The sequence below is a fragment of the Lepisma saccharinum genome, chromosome 13 (assembly GCF_977018435.1).
Source record: "Lepisma saccharinum chromosome 13, izLepSacc3.1, whole genome shotgun sequence".
NCBI lineage: Eukaryota > Metazoa > Arthropoda > Insecta > Zygentoma > Lepismatidae > Lepisma > Lepisma saccharinum.
In genome coordinates, this window is record NC_139241.1 from 66,007,468 (window position 1) to 66,025,851 (window position 18,384).

General features: G+C 40.3%; 2 protein-coding genes across 2 annotated transcripts; both read right to left on the reverse strand.

Annotated features, from left to right (window-relative positions):
* Window positions 1-5,302: 5,302 nt before the first annotated feature.
* Window positions 5,303-6,631, reverse strand: LOC145996803 (uncharacterized). The gene has a single exon (XM_083133335.1). It carries the CDS (start codon window positions 6,629-6,631, stop codon window positions 5,303-5,305), a length of 1,329 nt encoding a protein of 442 aa, XP_082989461.1.
* A 7,325-nt stretch (window positions 6,632-13,956) lies between these two features.
* LOC145996804 (uncharacterized) lies at window positions 13,957-15,396 on the reverse strand. The gene has a single exon (XM_083133336.1). It carries the CDS (start codon window positions 15,394-15,396, stop codon window positions 13,957-13,959), a length of 1,440 nt encoding a protein of 479 aa, XP_082989462.1.
* Between the last annotated feature and the right edge of the window lie 2,988 nt (window positions 15,397-18,384).

The following is an 18,384-nucleotide window of genomic DNA, read 5'->3' on the forward strand; positions in this document are numbered from 1 at the left end:
TTTACATTATTTACTAACATGTTCTAGTGATGTGTATATCATTTACTGATAATGATTACATTTTGACTTAAAGTCCACATTTTTTGGATAGGAAATTCTACTTTTCACTTATAGTGATCTGGTAACCCTAACCTCGACGAAGCTTGACACAGTTTACTCAACTGTTTCTAGTTTCTCACTAAGGTCAAGGAAATCTACTGCGAAGTCGACGTCATGTGTTTCAAAGGCAACAGATTCCATTGGCTGTAGCACTGGCAGGGACAATTCCACAAAAGCTAAAACAACGGAATGGGAAATCGAGAGAGTCAAGGGTTCGAGCCCTGCTAAAGCTACATTTTTTTTACTTAAAATGTGTATATAAAACTTACGTGTTGATTTCTTTCAAAAGTTTATATATTTTACATTTTCGGGTAGTCATTTCAAGACTCGGGATAAAGGAAATTGAAATTAAGATACGGAGACAAGACCGAGAATGAGGTAGGCATTTAAAAATCAAAACAAGACCGATGGACTCCTTGACAGAATAGTCAACGTAATCCGCTACGAAGCCATAAGTCAAAACCCTGGTTGGGCATGGATGTATCGATGTGCGTGATCTATTACCCATTGTCATCACTTCTTCTTTCATCTGCATCTTCGCGATTAACCCAAGGTATAGCAAAGCGACGTAAACTAAACGGAATAGATTGATATAGTCATAAATAAGGATCCTAGTTTCAATTAGCAACAGAACGTCAAAATCAATGTACTTAAACTGATAGAAAAGCAATTACGAGCTTCATATATTCCACTACCTCCCATAATTACATATTTTTGTTTGAATTTGAACTTAAAATTTTGAGTGCGTCAGAACTTAGACTATTTTGAACCCATCACGTTATACGGGGCCCAGCCCCTTAACCTAACACAAATAACTGGAATGTCGTATACCTAAAATATTAACAATCTGACTTCGGTTAAAAGCTGTAAAGGGGGCTCTCAGCACACGCCAGAGCCTCGTTAGTCTGCAAAATGCAGTCCAGGGTGTACTACGTGGAAGTGAGGTTGACAATTGGGTGTCCTACGTGGAAAGATCACCCCTTATACCATGTTTTATGACCGTGACAGTGATAATGAGATATCCTGCTTCTTATCAAAGATTTTGTCAACATTACAATTAAATTTTGTGAGGTATTACAGTCAGAATAACTTCTCCTGCTTTGATGGCCAAAAATTAGCCATAATGCTGTTGTGACTAATTTTCAGAAATGCAATGCATTGCATTAATTGTACACATCCAGTAGCGACATAATAGAGCAAATAACTTTTAATAATATAACAAATCTTCACATAACAGAAAATCGAATCTGAAGTATTGTTTCACTCTTGCATACCTTTTTCCTGTTCATTTTAAATGCCAAAAATCATGCATTCTTTAAAGCAAAACAGTAATTGCAACTAACCCGAAATACAGGCAAGATAAGCCGGTCGGTGGCCGAGCGCGCAAAGCGGTTGAAGGTTTAAATCCGGGCGTGGGCTTTTTTTGAAAGTGCGTTTCCATCCGCATCGTCGCAATTAGCCAAAAGTGGCGGAAAACCTACGCTTAGAACACAAATCGACATCAACACGCTGGACATGAAAATAACACGTAGGAGGTCAAGGACGAGTTATTCTTAGAACTTTTGAAACCACCCTCGTACATTGTAAATTCGAGACAACTGTGAGTACTGGAAAATCATTTTCAATTCGAGCCAGAGACGTAATTTTCGAATCGAGACAACACCGGGAACTAGACTGTGCTAAACCTTGTCCCGGTACGATCTCTGCAGAACTCTTCCCAATTCTGCCCAGTGATGAGAGTTTCTAACGGACAAGGCTGCTGAAGGAGGTGACTGAACTTCTCATCGTAGAGTCAGAGGCAGCAAGCCAATCAGATAATTGCTTGTTTTGGAACGCACCTACAGCATATAGAGTGGTTCGCTCGTGACAGGGTGCTCGAGACCAACAGCTTCCTCTCCGTGCAAGACGCCGCTTCTTCTGTTAGCAAGACCACGTGACTGAACTATAAAATCCGGCCCGGAGGACCACTTACCACGATTCTGCAGCGGTCGGTCTTCCTCAAGTGGCCAGCGGGATTTGCGATTGAATCGGAGTGATTTCCTTAAAATGCCAGTGTTGCCATCTCCTGAGTAAAGTTACCGAAACTAATTCCTCCTTCCTTTTTTTTAGGTTCGTGTCCATTCAATTTCTGATTCAACGAAATCGACAATTGAAGGGCGTTGACCAAAGTTCTTACTGTGGGCCTCTCCGATGGCGTAGTGGTAGCGTCGTCGCCTTGCAATTAAGGGATCCCCGGTTCGATACTCGGCGGAGGCACAGAGTGGTTTTCAAACCCCTGCACTTTTGGCTTAGTTTTCATGTGCTATACATGCGAGTGTACAAACCGACCGTTTCCTGACTCGAACCCACGACCTAGCGAGCTTCCACATGGGTTCGGATCCTACTTCAAACTGTAGGTCCAATCCAGATTAACCTTTTCTATGCATACAGTGGACTTAAAAAAAAGAAAAACCTCAAACTCTGAATATGCAATAGATGAAAGAACAATAGATTGTCAATATTTACACCTCAGATTAGTAAAACTGTAGTGGACCTATTGTTTAAAGTGGATCCTGGACCATTGTACAGTCAAGGACAATCCTGGATTGTAACAATTTCATTGAAAGTCAATGGGTGCGTTACAACCCACAAACACCCGTGACTGTACAATATGCCTCCATTGTGAATCCAACCTGGTCAGCTTTAACACGATTTGAAAATAAACTCGCAAGCCTTTACAATAATTAAATCGAATCTCACATGAAAATTACAAATTCCATTATTTCATATTAAAGTAAACCACAGATAAAGGGAACGGTGTTATAATCCCCACCAACCCCCCTTCTGCTCACGCTACGAACCCTGTTTGTGCAAGTTCTTTTATCAATCTTCAATTATCGTACTGTCTGCTTTAGTTGAGACCAGTGATAAACCGTAACTTTTAATCCTCTTAGTTAGCAACACTGTCCATGACGTCATTAAGAGCTGCCGGAAGTTAGATCATGCACATAAATGTTAGATAGGATATCAAATCCCGCACATGCTTAAAGATCTAGAGGGGAAAAAAGTAAAGAGGCTGGTGTTTCTGAAAGAAATTAATGAAGGAAAGTAGGAAGTAGATCACATCTTCAGTGTTTAAAGACTGGTTTTACAGTCTATATATTTGTATGCGTTATTATGGATCAAAATATGTGTGGTATGTACTTTAGGATTTTATTACTCGTGGAAGTATCTGGCTAAACGAGTCCTGTCTGATACGGAGAACAGGGTACATTGAGATGGGACCTCTTTAGCTAGAGGCCAAAATAATCTCTTTTCTGTAAACATGTAAATAGAATAAACTCGCAACCGTGTCTTCTATGGGCTTCTCTGCATGGATACCTAGGTAATAACCTGACATCTTTTGCAAGAACACAGTTTCCAACTATCATTAAAAATGTTTGAGTAACGATTTAATTTTTTCTGTGCCATGTTGTATTGCTTTTTCCCCCTGATGTGTTAGTTTCAGTATAAAATGGTACCGAATCTGAAACATTAAGTAAATAAGTTTTGAGTAGTTAGGTTATGATATGATGAAAAAATCAAAATAGCTGTCTAGGCCAAGATCTATCTACCGTTATGTTCCCAGCTGAACCAGGGAAGTTTGTTGCGTTGTGTGAGGTAAGTCTGGAGGTTAAAGGCTGTTGTTGATTTGCTTTATTTTACTTCGCTTTTCTGCTACTTTTGGTATGTCGAGTTGTAAAAACGTTGTATAAATATTAATTTTAAAAAAGTTCAATCACACTGTACAAATTATAACTTTGCAAGCAATTTGAAGAGAACCCATATTGACAATCACGCTGTACAAATTTTAACTTTGCGAGCAGGGTGGAGATAGTCTGTGGCTTTTTCTGATGGAAGACGGGGTAGAGAGTATTTCGATGCATGTCGATCTCATTGTTTTTAAATGAATTTGAAGCATGTTTGCATGTGAAACCAATTAAAAACTTGAAATCACAACTCCAGACTCGTTTTTGAAGAATTCGATGACTTAGCGTATTATGCTTTAGGCCTGAAAGGTAAGAATCCTAGTAAGGAAGTTGATAGTTGTCCAGCGGCAAGCAGTGCTGCGAGGATGGATAGGCGGCCACATTGGCTAATCGCGAAGCGGAGGATGAGTAATGATATGATGAAATTTATGAAGGGATGCTTACAAAGAACATCCATGCCCACGCCACAATTCGGACCCGGGATTCCTTGCAGGTAAGAGGTGTCCGAAGGGGTGAGAGAGAGCTGCCACGAATTAGATTGAAGGGGAGAGGTTAAAACAGCGCCATGAAGGGGAGAGGTTAAAACAGCGAATTAATCTAGGAGGATGATTGATAGCTCGTAATGAAGCCATCTTTCCGATTCTACAATACAAAATGGGGGTTACTATTTAAAATTTCGCAGTTACCCCCGCCACACCCCCAGGGGGCGGGGGTGGGGAATCAAGTGTGATTTCATTGAATAGCTTTCTTTCACTTATTAAACACGTATTTTTTCATTTTCAGATTCGATGTGTATTTCACACGATATGTGACCGTTGCGGGACTTTTGGGCCACCCGGTATAAATTTACCACAGCATCAATATTCAATGAAAAGTAAACAAAAAAGAATCATTATAGAGAATATTATTGGATACGATTAAAAATTGCAACTTTGATACGTACAGTAATAGTTTGACATCCAGTTTTCTTGAACGTAGCACCAATGCCATATCGGAAATAAAAAACAAACAACAGGAAACAAACAACAACAGCACAAATTTAGAAACTTTAATTAGCCTCCCATAATTCATGATTTTAACCTTCAATATGTTCTGCTGAGGCAATAGTACCAATTGTATACATTTTATTTGTAATAAGTTTATATCGTTGTTGCGTTTCTTATTTAAACACTGGATTGATTATATACACTATTTAATGTACACTGACACTGGACTACATTGGAATGGAGTCGACCACCGCGTAGCAATGTCTCTCGCTGTTCTCTCGTTCAGTGCGGGTATTTCCCGATAAGTACCACGCCCTGCACAGTCTCCGAAGCAGAGTCTGCACTGTCCTGCCACCTAGTGGCGACAAGTATAATGAATACTTAAAATATACAAATTTTCACACATTGATAACACAAATAATAATACATACACTAATCTATCCCAAACATAGTCCCCCCTCTTGATCGAGTCGATCAACAAAAGTACAACTAATGATCTATTGGAAGAGGCACTAGTTTGTTAACTGGACGTTTATAGGTTGAAGATGAAGTGCGAACAGTTGCAACACGCACTAGTCCATCCGCACCAGGATGCACTTGTTCAACTATAGCAAGTTTCCATGTAAGTGGAGGTAGGTGATCTTCCTTCACTAAGACCACTGTTCCTGATTCCAAATTCTTCTTTTGTGTGTTCCACTTGGTCCTCTGCTGCAGGGAATGCAAGTAGTCCTTTGACCAACGGTCCCATAGTTGTTGGTACATCTGCTGCAATTTCTTCCATCTGCATAAACTGGATTCTTTGATGTTAGTTAGACTAGGCTCAGGAAAACTAGTTAGGGGTGCACCAATAAGGAAATGGCCAGGGGTTATAAAACTGGGATCTGTAGGGTCATGTGACAATACTGTGAGGGGCCTGGAGTTAAGACAGGCTTCGATTTGAACTAAGAGTGTTTCAAGTTCTTCGAAAGTGAGAGCAGAGTTCCCTACGATTCTCCTCAGGTGATGCTTCATGGACTTCACTCCTGCTTCACAAAGTCCAGCCATATTTGGGCTATTGGGTGGTAGAAAATGCCATTTGAATCCTTCCTGAGCTGCATGGTCTTCTAAAAACTTGCTGAAGTCTGATGATTGGAATAAATTCTTCAAGTCTTGTAATTCACGATTGGCACCGACGAAATTTCTTCCGTTGTCGCTGTACAAGTTCAAACATTTTCCTCTGCGTGACGTAAATCTTCGCAAAGCAGCAATGAATGACTTGGTGCTGAGATCTCCGACCAATTCTAGGTGTATGGCCTTTGTGGCAAAGCATACAAATACTGCTACATATGCTTTCAACCTTGATTTGCTTCTAGTGATTGACGGCTTGATGATAATTGGTCCAGCGTAATCAACTCCAGTGTTTAGAAATGGTCTAGTGGACTGTATTCTGGATGGTGGTAATTGTCCCATGAGTTGGTTGGAAATAGATGCTCTTAATTTGAAACAAATGAGGCACTTGTGGAGAATAGCTCTGACCACTTGTCTGGCTCTTGGTATCCAGTACTCCTGTCGTAATGAAGATATAAGGAGTTGCGGTCCTGCATGTAATAGCCTGTGGTGTTCTGAAAGAATGATCAATTCAGTTAAATGATGCTTCGGTGGCAATATGATTTGATGTTTGCTATCATATGGTAGCTGCGAGTGTCTAAGTCTTCCTCCAACTCTGAGTACTTGCTTGTCATCGAAGAAAGGATGCAAGTCTAAAAGTTGACTATCCTTTGACACCTGACTGTTAGAAGACAATTCTCTTATTTCCTTGCCATAAACTTCGTGTTGCATGCTTCTAATGCAAGTACGCAACGCTGATCTTAAGTCACTTGCTGACAATGATCCCGTGTGTTTCTCTTGTTTGTTCCTCGCATTGTGTAGAAATCTCAAACAATATGCAATTACTCTTTGAAGTTTCAATAACGACGAAAATCTTCTGATAAATTCTATTGTTGGTGCATTTGTGACTAGACTTACTGTAGTTGTTCTTTGTTCTTCAAGTTCGTCGAGTTCGAAGCCATCATCCCTTGACGATGTTGGACTCGAGGGCCATGCTGTTGTTGGAAGTGATAGCCAATCAGGGCCATGAAACCATATTTGAGAGGTGTGTAGTGAGTCTACATTTGTCCCTCTGCTGATTAAATCTGCGGGGTTCTGTGCTGACACTACATGTTTCCAGTACTGAGGCTTAGAACATTCTTGAATTTGTGAAACTCTATTCGCTACAAAGGTTTTCCATCGTCTTGCAGGTGAAGCAAGCCACGCCAGTACGATCTTCGAATCGGTCCATAGATTGACTCTACTGACTTCCAATTGTAGTAGTTGTAACACCTTGTGTGTTAGTTTCGCCAGCAACAAAGCAGCGCACAATTCAAGACGAGGAAGGGTGATCCTTCTTATAGGTGCCACACGCGAACGTGAACAAAGTAAATGTACAGTTGTCACGGTATCTAGTGACATGTGAAACGCGGTTCGATATAAATTATTTTTGTTTATTGATTCATTTTATGCACAAACATAAAAATGTGAGGTTTGATCTTATTTTGTGGATAAACTTGTTTCCGAGTCAGACGTCGGAAGTTGGGGGAAGGGTTTTTCTTGAGTGACAGCCGCCGCTTAGAACAGGACATATTTGCACCAACGCGGAGATAAGGAAAGATTATTTTCGCCGCTACCGGGCTTGAGTCGCAGCAGGCGTTCGAACCCATGTTCACGGATGACCAGAGGAACCAGCTGGAGCTCCAAGCCTGCAAGGATCGACGACGCGCACTTGACCGCGTTTCAAGACAATGGAGAGAGGTCATTTCCATCCCTCTGAAAGAGAAGCCAAGCCACTAGAGCGTCCTTTTCAACGGAAGAATTTGAATCTCTTATATATAGGCAGTACTATGATTCCAGACACAGTTTTTACCCGGATTTCACAGAGAGAGCATCTCCGCGCTACACTCTCGCGTGATCATTGTTTTGTGTCCGTGGACTTTGTTTCCTTACGTACCGTGAGCGAATCGCAGATAGAGAGGTACCAGTGTGCGCCTTATTTTGGTGAAGATTACGCGGTGATTTGTTTTCTGCCAAGCGTTAACTACATAATCATGGGCGGCTAAAGGAGATTGAGAAGGGAGTCTGTCGACTTCCCTGACCCCGCAACGATGCATCGCCATCTTCCGATGAAGCCAGTCAGCCAACGCCAAAGACGACACCAAAGCCAAACACTGCCCAAAGCCCGAAGGACGTCTTCAGAACGCCGCCGATCGAAGCCAGAGGGAGAGATTGAAGGACGACTCCAGAACGACGCTTCCAGAACGACGCCGAATTGATGCCCGACACTGGAGAGATTCCGAACCGGCGCGTGACCACGTACATCCGACGCTAGTGGCAAGAGGAACGCCCGAAGTACTAAGGAGGTGCAAGTACACCAGATCGTCGCAATTATTCTTCGTCGCGATCGACCTCGGAGGACAATTTCGCCACAAAGGAACCGTGTGCAAGTCCCGCGTCCAGGAGAGATGAATGACCGCGCCATGTAGCAGAGTCTGGTACAGTATACTTCAGAGGGTCTCATGTACATGTAAACGTGCGTCGTTAGTATCAACACCGTACAGTTAACGCCGAAGTCTCACTTATTCGCAAAGTTACTCAGGAAAACCCAAACCTAACTTCCGCGTCTAAAAATTGTTTTGGTATTGTTATAAAAAAGGGTAATTTCATGTTCAGATGTTCAAATTTAATTGTCTGCATTCAGCGTTAGAATCTCCATTTCATTTCTTTAATATTTAGTGTAAATTGTCAAAGTGTGCTCCATTTCTTGTGTAACCGACCGCCCCGTCGCGCCATTTAATTTGTCAATAGTTGACTGATGAGTCCTTTTAATTGTGGAAAGCGTAGTTGTTTTTATTGCAAGGTCGTGTGCGTGAAATAGTATTATTTGTTGCATAGTGGTTTTTAAGGTAACTTTTGCTCGCGCCGACGATTGATTAGTGTATTCCGGCAGCTGGAGCCAATTAAGTTTTTGCATCACTATGTAATTGTGTAGTTGTTCTCATTGGACGAGAGAGGCTGATGTGTATTACCCCCGTCCGAGAAACTTGTATAATGTCGTACTTACGACTGGGTGCAAACGTTCATTGGAACGAAAGATTTAACCACGCCGACCCAATTGTCTTAGTTAACCGCTTTCCGAGGGCTGGCACTTAAGTTAATTTAAAAGAGCACAGGAGCTGGCAGACAAATGCCCTAAATTCACATAAAGGTTTAAAAATTAAAAGGAATGATATGTTAATGAGATCCATGATTTGTATCCATACTTCACATGTAAAAATACCTCATGTGTGTGAAAGAGAGATAGAGTGAATGTTGTGAGAGTGAGGAGGCTTTGTAAACAGTTGTTGATTGCAATATTTTTTTGTTGTTACAATATATATTCACTTTTTACCGTTCGTCAGTGTTGTTATTTGACGTTTTTCAGGTACTGGATATTATGCTATTAGTGTGTTATGAATGTTCGAATCTACAGGGAGGTTATTGCAGCATGCCACCGCTTCAGCATCGGCCGCTTGCCGGCCCAGTCATGCAACAGGTGCCGGCAAATTGCGTAACAGATAGCCCGTAACAGAAACCGCTTGTTTTGTAATGTTTCCACTTTTCACAATTACAGTTACAATTACAATTGAAATAAGCACGTACCTTGTCGCACGGATGCAGGAAAAGGTGTCCTCCCAAATACAAATATTTCTGGCACCTTATTTCTGACGTCTAATCTTAGATTAGTCATCGCTACTTTATTCTCAGTTGTCGCGACAGCGCCTGCAGCTTATCGGGGGTTGGGTGAGTTGTCAGCCGCGAGATGGCGCTTCATACTGCACGTGTCGGCAGTGATGCCAACCGTAGGGAAATGTCCCTACGCATAGGGACTTTTCACTAAATTTCGCCCGCGTAGGAACGTAGGGACAGATTTTGCCAAATGAGGGAAAACGTAGGTACTTTTTTCAATCTTGGTAAATTACATTTTATGAATTAGTTTATCTGGATACTTTAGCGAGGAGGAGAAAAAAGAACTAACTAACAGATCTCCATCAGAATTTTGGAACATGTTATCGGTTACCAAAAACTTTCAAGGCAAGTTCCTTTTTGAAAACATTTCCACTCTCGCGAAAATAGTGCTAACATTGCCGCATTCTAACGCGGAAACGGAAAGAATATTTTCAATGTTAAGTGATACAAAAACAAAAAAGGGAAATAAAATGGGACCAAAATTGTTAAAGAATGCAGGAAATACAGCATCACCAACCAACATCTATCTCTGCACAGCAGCAGCATGTATGACTTCAAATAACATAATCAACAGTAAACGACTCAACGTTATTCATTAGGGGTGTGCTGGATTCTTTACTTTAAAAAGTCGTTAATTCTCGACGTTTTCTGCCTTGTAAGTTTCTGGAACTTATCGAAAGTTGTAAGTTTTTATTCTAGAAATGCAAAAACAATCACTTAAAGTGAAAATGACTTGTAAAATTCGAGATTTCCAGTGCTTCGGGAAATTTCGAACATTTCCCGGGAAATTTCGAACATTTCCCGTCCAGAAAATTTTCCGACTTGGTCGGGAAATTGCAAATTTTTCAGTCCCGAATGTCGGGATTTAAAAAAATTACCGTCCCGATCCCGTCCCGACCCAAAAAATTCTGTCCAGCACACCCCTATTATTCATTAAGGCAAGAATTTACAATACCGGACCCTTCTGTAATTTCTATGCTACGTCTTATACTCACGAAATAATTATTCGTGATAATTTATCTCAAGTTAACATGTTGGGGTGAGGGGGAAAAAAATGTTCATTAACGTGTAGAAGTTGTAAAATAAGCTTTTCAATTCTCGCAATGATTCTCCGTATACAAGTATGGTAGCCATATTTGTTGATATGAACAAATTAAAATTAGTTACGCTGTCTACAGCGTTGCCACACTGTTGATTTCATACTTGGAGAGCATGGATCGTGTAAGAATGGCGGAAGAGAACAGTAAAAAAGTTGTTAATGTTGTACAGATTGTTAGGTGGAGTGTGCAGGAGGATGGCTGTGGGCTAATTAATAAACTTATGGATTTCAGTATATTGCCCAAAGAATGTGCTTACATGTGACAGCGACAATCACGATGTAGAAGAACTGATTTGATTACAGGTAAATTTGGCAACAGTACATCAATCATAAAATTGCAGGATACGAAAATGGCCTTCGATGATGAACGTTTGCCGTTAAAGTGCTACGAAAATAATATTTTTTATCGGTTCGTAATCACAATTACCGCAAAACCATTCAGGAATAGCCCCACTGACCATTCTCGGTAAGTTTAGGTTAAGTTAGGTTAGGCAAACATAGTTAAAATTTGGGCTCGAAAAAAACATGCACGGGTAGCCCAACAAACCATTGACGGATAGCCCCACGAACCATTCAGGTACGGTTAGGTTAGGTTAGGATAGGCAAACATAGTTAAAATTTGGGGTCGTAGTAATATCAGGAATGTATATTTCGTTTTTTAAGTATTGGAAACACAAAATCTTCCGGTAAATAATAAGCAATCGTGCCGATCGCGGACCACTCAATGTCACTTATTTTGCAATTTCTACACGTGACCCCCCAAATTTTAACTTCAAATTCGTGATTAGGAGGCCTCAATTAGTGAGTATGCGAAATATTACAAAAAATCGGGGAGAGGTCCTGTATTGTAAATTCGCTCCTTCATTAATTGTGGAAGCACCGAGCAGAAAGATTTGGTAAGTAAATGTGTATATTTTATCTTCTGTTTGCATGCTCATGAGGTGTTTTTTTTTTAGTCACTTTACTTGGCGTAGGGACATTTGGTCAGTTGTAGGGACATTTTGACTACGTCTGTAGGGACATTGCCGAAAAATGGTTAGCAACACTGTCGGCTACCAGACAGTGAGTCTACGCTCATTCATGTTCACTTCTGTTCGCGTTTATCAGTACGCGTTTTGTTTATACTGTGTTATTGAGTTGGTGTGCTAGTGCTTTATTGTGTGTTAATTGTTATTCATTCATTACTTATGTCGTTAAACAAATATAGTCTTGAACATAGAGTTTTTATGTACGATAATTACGTGAAAACGAATTCTTGCAGAAAAGTGGTCAGGGATTACGATAGACAGGATCTCTTGAACCTAAGAAACGTGTTGTATTGCTGTTGAAGGAAGTCATTTTCAACATCTCTTATAACACAGGAGGTTAGTGATCATCATTATTATTACTTTTAAATATCATTTTACGCTTTCGGTTTGCTTTATGCGCCGGGATGCTGTCTTCCCTTTCTGTCAACTGAGGATAAAGTAGCGATGTCTAATCTAAGATTAGATGTCAGAAATAAGGTGCCGGAAATATTTGTATTTGGGAGGACACCTTTTCCTGCATCCGTGCGACAAGGTACGTGCTTATTTCAATTGTAATTGTAACTGTAATTGTGAAAAGTGGAAACATTACAAAACAAGCGGTTTCTGTTACGGGCTATCTGTTACGCAATTTGCCGGCACCTGTTGCATGACTGGGCCGGCAAGCGGCCGATGCTGAAGCGGTGGCATGCTGCAATAACCTCCCTGTACATATCAAAGGTAAACAAAACAGTGTAACATTTCAAGGTATTAATCTCCGCCTCGCAATAGTATGACAATAAACGACCGTCTCAGTACCGAACTTGATAACTGGACCGTGAGTCACGACCGGTTTCCCGTACACATAACGACGTTTGGCCCCGTGCCGGGGTATGATTGACACGTCATTTCGGGGACCGTGAGTGCACTCGTTACACAGTGGTTTCACCATTTTCATTTGTTGATCTAAGATACAAACAACAGCCATATGCAACTTGCGATGCATCTGAAAATCCGTGGAGTTGAATGTCAACCACTTTTCCTTGAACTAGCACAAATCTGTTAACTTGTATCTGATTAATGTTTGGTAACTGTTGAAACAAACGTTTCCACTCCATGTTGAGTTGATCTGGTAATTTATCGTCCCATTCCATGTTATGGAACCATAATTGTTGTAGAAATATCTTGTAAGAAATTACTATTGGACTCACTAGTCCCAAAGGATCAAAGATTGATGCGACAATAGAAGCTACTTGTCGTTTAGTGATGTTGTCTTCATAACATGACACTATCTCCTTGTTATTTGCTTGCAATTTATCGGTGACTGGATCCCACGTGAGGCCTAAAGCCGTAACGCTTGCTCCCTTGTCAAACTGAAATGGTAGTTGCATTTCTCTATGAGTAGCTGGTACTGCTTCAAGAAGTTCTGGATGATTAGAACACCATTTCTTCAAAGTGAATCCTGCTGAATTCAGTAAATCGATTAGTTCTCCTTGCAATTGTCTAGCTTCTTCAATACTGTTGGCTCCGGTGAGGAGGTCATCAACGTAAACATCTCGTTGTAAAACTTTGGATGCATTCGGAAACTTGGTTGCTTCCTCTTCAGCTAACTGATGTAATCTGAATAATGCCTGGTTGTATGAATGTCCTAGCTCTGTATGATCTGATCGAAATGGGAGACGAACAATGAAACGCCCTGTTTCATCTCTGGTGGTGTGTTGATTGAAGTGGTTTTCACAAGCTACTTCTTCAGCTGTTTGTGGTTTCGAGTACATTTCCACCAACTCGAAAAAACGCCGTAATTGAGAATCCAAATTATCCTCCATGCGTACAAAACATGCTACTATGGGTGTACTAGGTTGTACAGGCTGTTCCATCCGACCAGCTAAAATCCAACCTAATTCAGTGTTTTGAAGAACAGGATAGTTTTCATCTCTCGTTTGTCTTTCAGGAAGAAGTAAGTGCAAGTAAAGTTCCGTTCCAATTAGTAGATCTATCCCTTCTGGTTTGTAGAAATCTGGATCTGCTAACTCAATGTCGGTTGGTAGGTTCCAATGTTCATGATGAATAACTTGAGAAGGTACGTTCCCTGTGATGAGTGGGAGTATCAGACAAGTAAGTGAAGTCTGGAAGTCTGACACTCTTGAGCGCAGCTGAATGTCTACACTGTGCTTGGCTTCCGATGAAACATTATTGATTCCTCTGATTGGAATATGATTTTTCTGCTTTCGCAACTGTAGTCTCTAAACAAGATCTTCCTTGATGAAATTTGACTGAGACCCACTGTCCAGGAGAGCTCTACATGTATGTGGCTGTCCTCTAGAATCGATGACTTCTACTAAAGCTGTTGATAGCAGAACGTGTGATCTTGGTTTACTCTTAAATGTGCAGTATGAAGATTGCACTGAAGTTGTCCTTGCAGCTTCATTCCTTGTGTCTGGTGAGTCATTCCTTGGTTGGTCTTGCCTTAGAGGACCTCCTCGTTTACCGCCTTCGTCTGGATGCAACAGTGAATTGTGTTTCAATCCACAGCGTCTACAATTACCTGAAGTACAGTTCCTAAAATTATGATTCGATCTGAGACAATTATAACAAAGTTTGTTGTTGCGCACACACTCTTGTTTCTGCTTCAGACTTACGCCTGCAAAAGACTTGCATGAATATAAGGAATGTGCTAATTTACAGAAATAGCATTGTGTATTTGTAGTTGTCAGGTAAGAATTTGACTGACGGATGTGTTTCTGTTTAGGGCTAACCTTGTGTTCATTAACATTTTTGTTTACGTGAACAGACTTCATTGATTCCAAAGCTTGACATTTTTGTTCTAGAAAGGTGAACAGTTCCTTTAGTGTAGGGAACGACTGATCGGTATGGCTTAATTCCCATTCCCTTCTTGTGTGAGAATCAAGTTGAGCCAAAAAATGATGTATCAAAATAACATCTTCTAACGGTGTTTGTAATTCAAGGGCTCGAAGAGCATTTAAGTTACTGGTGACGTCATTGATGAACTGACGTAATTCTGTGGCATTTTCCTTGTTAATTGCGTTCACATGCAATATGTTATTGACATGACTTGCTGCTATCAGTCGTCTATTCTCATACCTATCTTTCAACAATTGCCATGCAATATCATAATTTGAATCGGTCATGGGCAAAGTATCGATAAGTGTTCTTGCTTCAGATTCTAATGATGAACGCAAGTAGTGGAATTTCTGTATTTTAGGAATATTGTCATTTGTGTGAACCATAGCCTGAAATGCATCTGAATATGCTAACCAATCCTGATAATTACCGTGAAACGTGGGTAAAGATACCGTGGGTAATTTAATGTGCTTGGTGCCTAATGATGAAGCATTGTTTACAACATCCGATCCATCTGTAGGTGCAGCTTGTGCTTGTTTATGTTTCTCTATAATGGATTCCATTTTACCCCGTACCTTATAGTAAACTTCTTCAAAATCCTCCCTGTGAGGTTCGTGATTTTCGTTTATATCTTCTACTTCTAAACGTGTTTGAACTTCATCATATTTTTCCCACAAAGGTGTTAAATTCTGTAAACGGACCCTTACTTCTTGAACTTCCCCCGTATCTTCAAAGGAATTAACAAATGCTCGTGTTCGTGTTAACTGGCCCCTAAATCCAGCTCTCTTGCGTATCAACACTCTTTTCTCTTCTTCATCCATCGCGAAGGAAAGAGGGCAAGATGTGTAGGAAATAGTACGTGAGGAAAGAGTAAACAAAATATGGTGCGAGCCTAGCTAACTACTGACCTTGACCTGAAGCTTCCCTGGGTGTTGGCGATGACGTCACTTCAGCCGACAGCAGGATACTGTAGTGGATGCTTGAAACTGTCCAAATTTATGATACTCAGTCCCGTGATGAGTTATCGTAACAGATAACTGATTGTCCACTGAATACAACCGTGTATAATTCGGTCTTGTAACAAAACATTCGACGTACGCGCGATATAACAATACGGAATGTCTGTTCAAACCACACGCGTAACGGTTGTGATTGAAAATTACACGTAATACGTAATAAGTACTGTGACACAGAAAGTTCTACGATTGAGCACATAACATGCAACCATATATTGACGTAAGTACGAATGTCGGTACACATCTGTAACTGGAACACTGCATACAAAGTCACTTCGATACCGCGCGAAAGCACTCGTTCTTTCCATGGCGGGCGAGTCGAGACGTTTGTTGTGATGCGTAACACGTCATATCTCACAGAGATTGTTCACTTGGTAAACTAATCCTGCCCGGAGATGACCATAAAATGTTGCGTTTCTTATTTAAACACTGGATTGATTATATACACTATTTAATGTACACTGACACTGGACTACATTGGAATGGAGTCGACCACCGCGTAGCAATGTCTCTCGCTGTTCTCTCGTTCAGTGCGGGTATTTCCCGATAAGTACCACGCCCTGCACAGTCTCCGAAGCAGAGTCTGCACTGTCCTGCCACCTAGTGGCGACAAGTATAATGAATACTTAAAATATACAAATTTTCACACATTGATAACACAAATAATAATACATACACTAATCTATCCCAAACAATCGTGATTATATAAGACACCTGGACTTCAGTCTAAGGAACAAAAATCTCTGATTCTTTTCTTCGAACTTCTGAAAAATTTTAGTTACGGGTCCCGTGTATACGCGTATTGTATTCCCCGGCCCCGCACTCACCTAAGGCCGAGCCTATAAGCCTAGTGTACTTTGATGAGGTCAAATGCACAAAGAAATGTCAACCTCTCATCGAACATTCGAACCAAATATTCTGGTTTCATAACACGCTACGCTATAATCACTTCGTCACTTTGGCTGGTTTGGGTTCTATTGGTGCAGGACCGGAACCTTTTTCCCCCCAGCATGATTTAAATTCGGTCCAAGTTGCGTATTGTTTCATTGGAAAAAAAGGTTCCTGGACCGTATTAAAATTGATCCGGAAAAATTGAAATACTTTGCAAATAGAAAGGTTCTTTACGGTCCAGAACCCATTTACGCTTGCTGATTTTCTCTCCTGGACCGGAATTGAATTTATTTACAATTCCTGTACCTTTTAACAACCTTGGTTTAAGGTCCTTAGAAAATGAGTTCCTGATGCAACATTCTCTAGTCCCTTCCTCCCAAATTATCCACATGTAAAGCTCCAGAAGGGAATTTCGGGATAAACTACCCTTCCAGAGATGCATACACTCCAGAAACCCTCGTTTAATTTGACAGGAAAGAGAGGGTGGCAGAAAATTAAATGAAAACTTGCGAGTTCATTTCACGAGCTTTTGCACTTCATAAATTATTCCTAGAGGCGAACGGGCGAGTTTTGTCCCCTGCTGGAAACCAGTCAAAAATTGGGAGACGCAGAAGAAAAAAGCCGCTACAAATTTTGCACAACCCTCGTCGAAATATACGCCAGAAAAAAAAACTCAACCAGTTTAATGATGCGAGATGAAGTTTTCAAAACTAGCGTAACAACTTTATCTCGCAGAGGCACGTGGGTCGCTTTAAAGCAAGGTTAATACATGTACGCAGCAATGGCGTGCCAATCAGGGGGCAGGAGGGGCTCTAACCTAAGCACAAATTAAATGAGGCGAAGGGTTGCGTCCATTGAAAACATTGACCATGGCAGTCCATAGTTTTTCGTCACTCCATAAACAACAAAGTTTTTAAATTTACAAAGTGTGGAAATCACACTTCCGCTTTTTTTTTTGTGGAGGGCGATGTCGCTTGTTTGCATACAGGAGTATTATTAGATAAAAGTTTCCTATATAACACCGTACTATGATGGTACATTTAGGGGGTGAAGGTGGGGTTCTTAACAATTGCTAGAAGAATACTTTAAAATAATATAAAAACTACGGATTCACAATTGAATCGGTCACAAGAAGAACGTTGTACCCAACAAAACCATCTTCTTTCTGGAGATTACATTTTCCAGACTAGCGAGGCTGTGGCGCCTGGATTCGCCTCCGTGGGCCTCATGATGATTGTCCTTTCATCCATTTCATCTTATCATCATTCATCCTCATCTTCCCAATTAGCCGAACGTGGTAGAAAAGCGAAGTTAAACAAACCAAGTCAATCAATCAATCAATCAAAAACAGGGTGGATAAAAATAATGATATTTTTCATTTTAATCGATTTCTTTTTATGTTTTTTTAAAAAAATATGCTTAAAATTGCTTACATGGGTTTTTGGCACCATGCACATAGATATATGTTTTTTTATATAGAAACGCTTTCCCTAGTAAATGGCCCTCTAAAATATTTGAAAAGTTTGATTAAAACAAATAAAAAATATACGTAAACATACATTTTTCTGTTTCCGATACTGTAACTACTATGAAAACGTTTGTTGACTTTGTTAATGAAACTAATAATAATTTCAGTAACTTTTCTTCCAGTGAAATTAAAACAGTCTGGATGCACTCTATAATTGTAACTTAAAATATTAACTTAAATATTCTTAGTATTTGTATCTGAATTTTGGAGATTTTATTAATGATAGTTCGAAAGATACCAGCTGCCATGTTTATTTACAGTTTAATGATATTGATACAATTTATGGTTTAACATGATTAGTATTTTGTATATTTTTCTACACAAAATGTTTGCTATTTTTGCCCATAAATTTATTGAATTTTAAATCAAGAGAA